Source organism: Limulus polyphemus, unplaced genomic scaffold (assembly GCF_000517525.1).
Source record: "Limulus polyphemus unplaced genomic scaffold, Limulus_polyphemus-2.1.2 Scaffold7037, whole genome shotgun sequence".
In the NCBI taxonomy this organism is placed as follows: Eukaryota; Metazoa; Arthropoda; class Merostomata; order Xiphosura; family Limulidae; genus Limulus; species Limulus polyphemus.
The window spans coordinates 1-2,348 of NW_013672647.1; the positions used below are offsets into that span (position 1 = coordinate 1).

At 37.0% G+C, this 2,348-nt stretch overlaps 1 protein-coding gene across 1 annotated transcript in view; it reads right to left on the reverse strand.

Moving 5' to 3' along the window:
• Positions 1–6: 6 nt before the first annotated feature.
• Positions 7–2,348, reverse strand: part of LOC106474295 (dimethylaniline monooxygenase [N-oxide-forming] 5-like) — a 9,491-nt gene continuing 7,149 nt past the window's right edge. The window contains exon 2 of the mRNA XM_013934982.2: positions 7–1,345. Coding sequence (XP_013790436.2) covers positions 359–1,345 — 987 coding nt within the window. The 3' untranslated portion in view covers positions 7–358. The remainder of the gene's footprint in view (positions 1,346–2,348) is intronic.

A 2,348-nucleotide genomic window follows, 5' to 3' on the forward strand; every position in this document is an offset into this window, starting at 1 on the left:
TTTATAACGTTTTTATAACTTGCTCAAATCATCGCCTTGATATACGTTATCCATCGTCTGGATCTTGTATAGAAACTACTACTTGTATAGAAACTTCTTTCTCTAGTTCAGTTTTATTCATTGTTTGATTAGATTGGCTCAAATCATCGCCTTGATATACGTTATCCATCGTCTGGATCTTGTATAGAAACTACTACTTGTATAGAAACTTCTTTCTCTAGTTCAGTTTTATTCATTGTTTGATTAGATTGGCTCAAATCATCGCCTTGATATACATTATCCATCGTCTGGATCTTGTATAGAAACTACTACTTGTATAGAAACTTCTTTCTCTAGTTCAGTTTTATTCATTGTTTGATTAGAACAGAACCGAAAGTATGAAAGCCAGAAGAATCAAGAAGAGAAAACTCGTCACCAATTTCAAGAATCCTGGAGACTGCACGACTTCTTTGGTTCTGCTGGAGTAACGAGTCTTAAGAGCATAGTGCACACGGTCTTTGTACGTCATTATGGTCTTTCTGGCGTCAGGCCATGGATGAGGGCCGTTCAATCGATACTGGTAGGGAAGACAAGGCCCGAAGACACAATGCCAGAAGAAACCAGGGTCAGTTAGCAGGATATTAAATAGTTTAGGTTTAGCATTAATAAGTGAAGAAACCTCGTCCATATAGGGTATCCAGTCAATCTGAATAGTATTTCGTGGACTTTCAAAGTACCTCTTGGCCATGTCTGCACGCTTCTTCTTGATGTCGGCCATCATATCTCCAAAAGGTGGGAGCTTCGCCTTCTTTGACATCAACAAGGCGAACCAGCGAGCCTGGATTTCACCTATAGGAAACAAAGCCCCAACTGGCTGCGCTAGCGCAATGAAAGCTAGGGATGGATGTTTTAGTTTGGGGGGGATCACATACTTGTACAAGTCCACATTGTTGTTCTCAATAGAAAGAATTTTTTCGTCGATAAAAGGAAACTGGATTTTATAGCCAGTAGCAAGGATGATGACATCAGCTTCACGTTCTTCTTCTTCCTCTTCAAAAATAACTCCTTTCTCTGTGAATGCTTTAATATTTCCTTTCAGTTCCACCGTTCCACTCAAAATTCTGTTGGGTAAAGCATCGTTGACCATAGGATGTTGTCCAAAGATACGGTGTTTCGGTTTGATTTGATAAATCTCATGGTTGAACCGGTTATTAATGTAGTTTTCTGATAAATAACACAACAGGCTATAAGGAATACTGCGCCAAATCGTATTCCACGATCGTTTAAGGAATGTAGCATCAAAAGGCATGCCATTTGGTCCCACTCGGTGAATGATCCAGCAACCACGTCTGGTACTTAAATACACCTTGAAGAAAAAAAAAAATAGTGAACAATGGTTATCTTTTGCTGACTGATTAAAATCATTTAACCTAAATTAAACATTCAGATGTAAAAAGTTATTCAAGTCATTGGAACTAGTTTCTCTAAAACTAATAAATTAAATATAGGTCGCAGTCCACTGGCAGCATATTATTTTCTTCTTTCACCTCTCTCGATTTATTCGTTCTCTCTCACATCACCCTAGTCGTCTATTTCCCCCCCCCCCCGTCTTGGCTCATTTGATGATACAATGATCTGAAAATGCTTTTATTTGAATATTGTTTGTTCGTTTAAGCAGTCACAATACTTGGAAAGCTGCGAGGTAAAGGATGTGTCAACGTGAGGAACAATGAATAATTTACTATGTTTTGTCTTAATCGGATCTGAAAATTGGTGAACACGTGGAATACTAGTTTTGCTGGTATAATAATAATAAACGTTTCAGTCGATTCCTGACAGCCTGACACATCATGTACGTTGATAAGTCACCGTCCCCCAGTGGTAAACTAGAAGTATATAGTCAGATTTCCTGTATCACAAATATCACGTGGTAAACAACAAGGATATAGTCAGATTCGATGTGTTGCATATACCATGTGTGTACCCTATATATATATATATTTCTTCTTTGCTCTCTGGTTGTGTGTATATATATTTTTTTTACTTCCTCAAAGTGTATTTATATTCTTTTTACTTCCTCAAAGTGTATTTATATTCTTTTTTACTTCCTCAAAGTGTATTTATATTCTTTTTTACTTCCTCGATGTGTATATCTATTTTTAATTGCATTTTTCCTCTCTTAATTAGTTTCTAAATTTGCAGTAAAAAAATTAAATACGTGTACTGCAAGGATCAAGATTAAACGTAACCAAGACACGTCAGTATAAGCCGGAAACTGAGTAAATCTGAAGTCGTCGTTTCACGTGGTTTATTTGTTTGAAGTTAAGCACAAAGCTACACAAAGGGCTATCTATATCGAAATCCGGTTT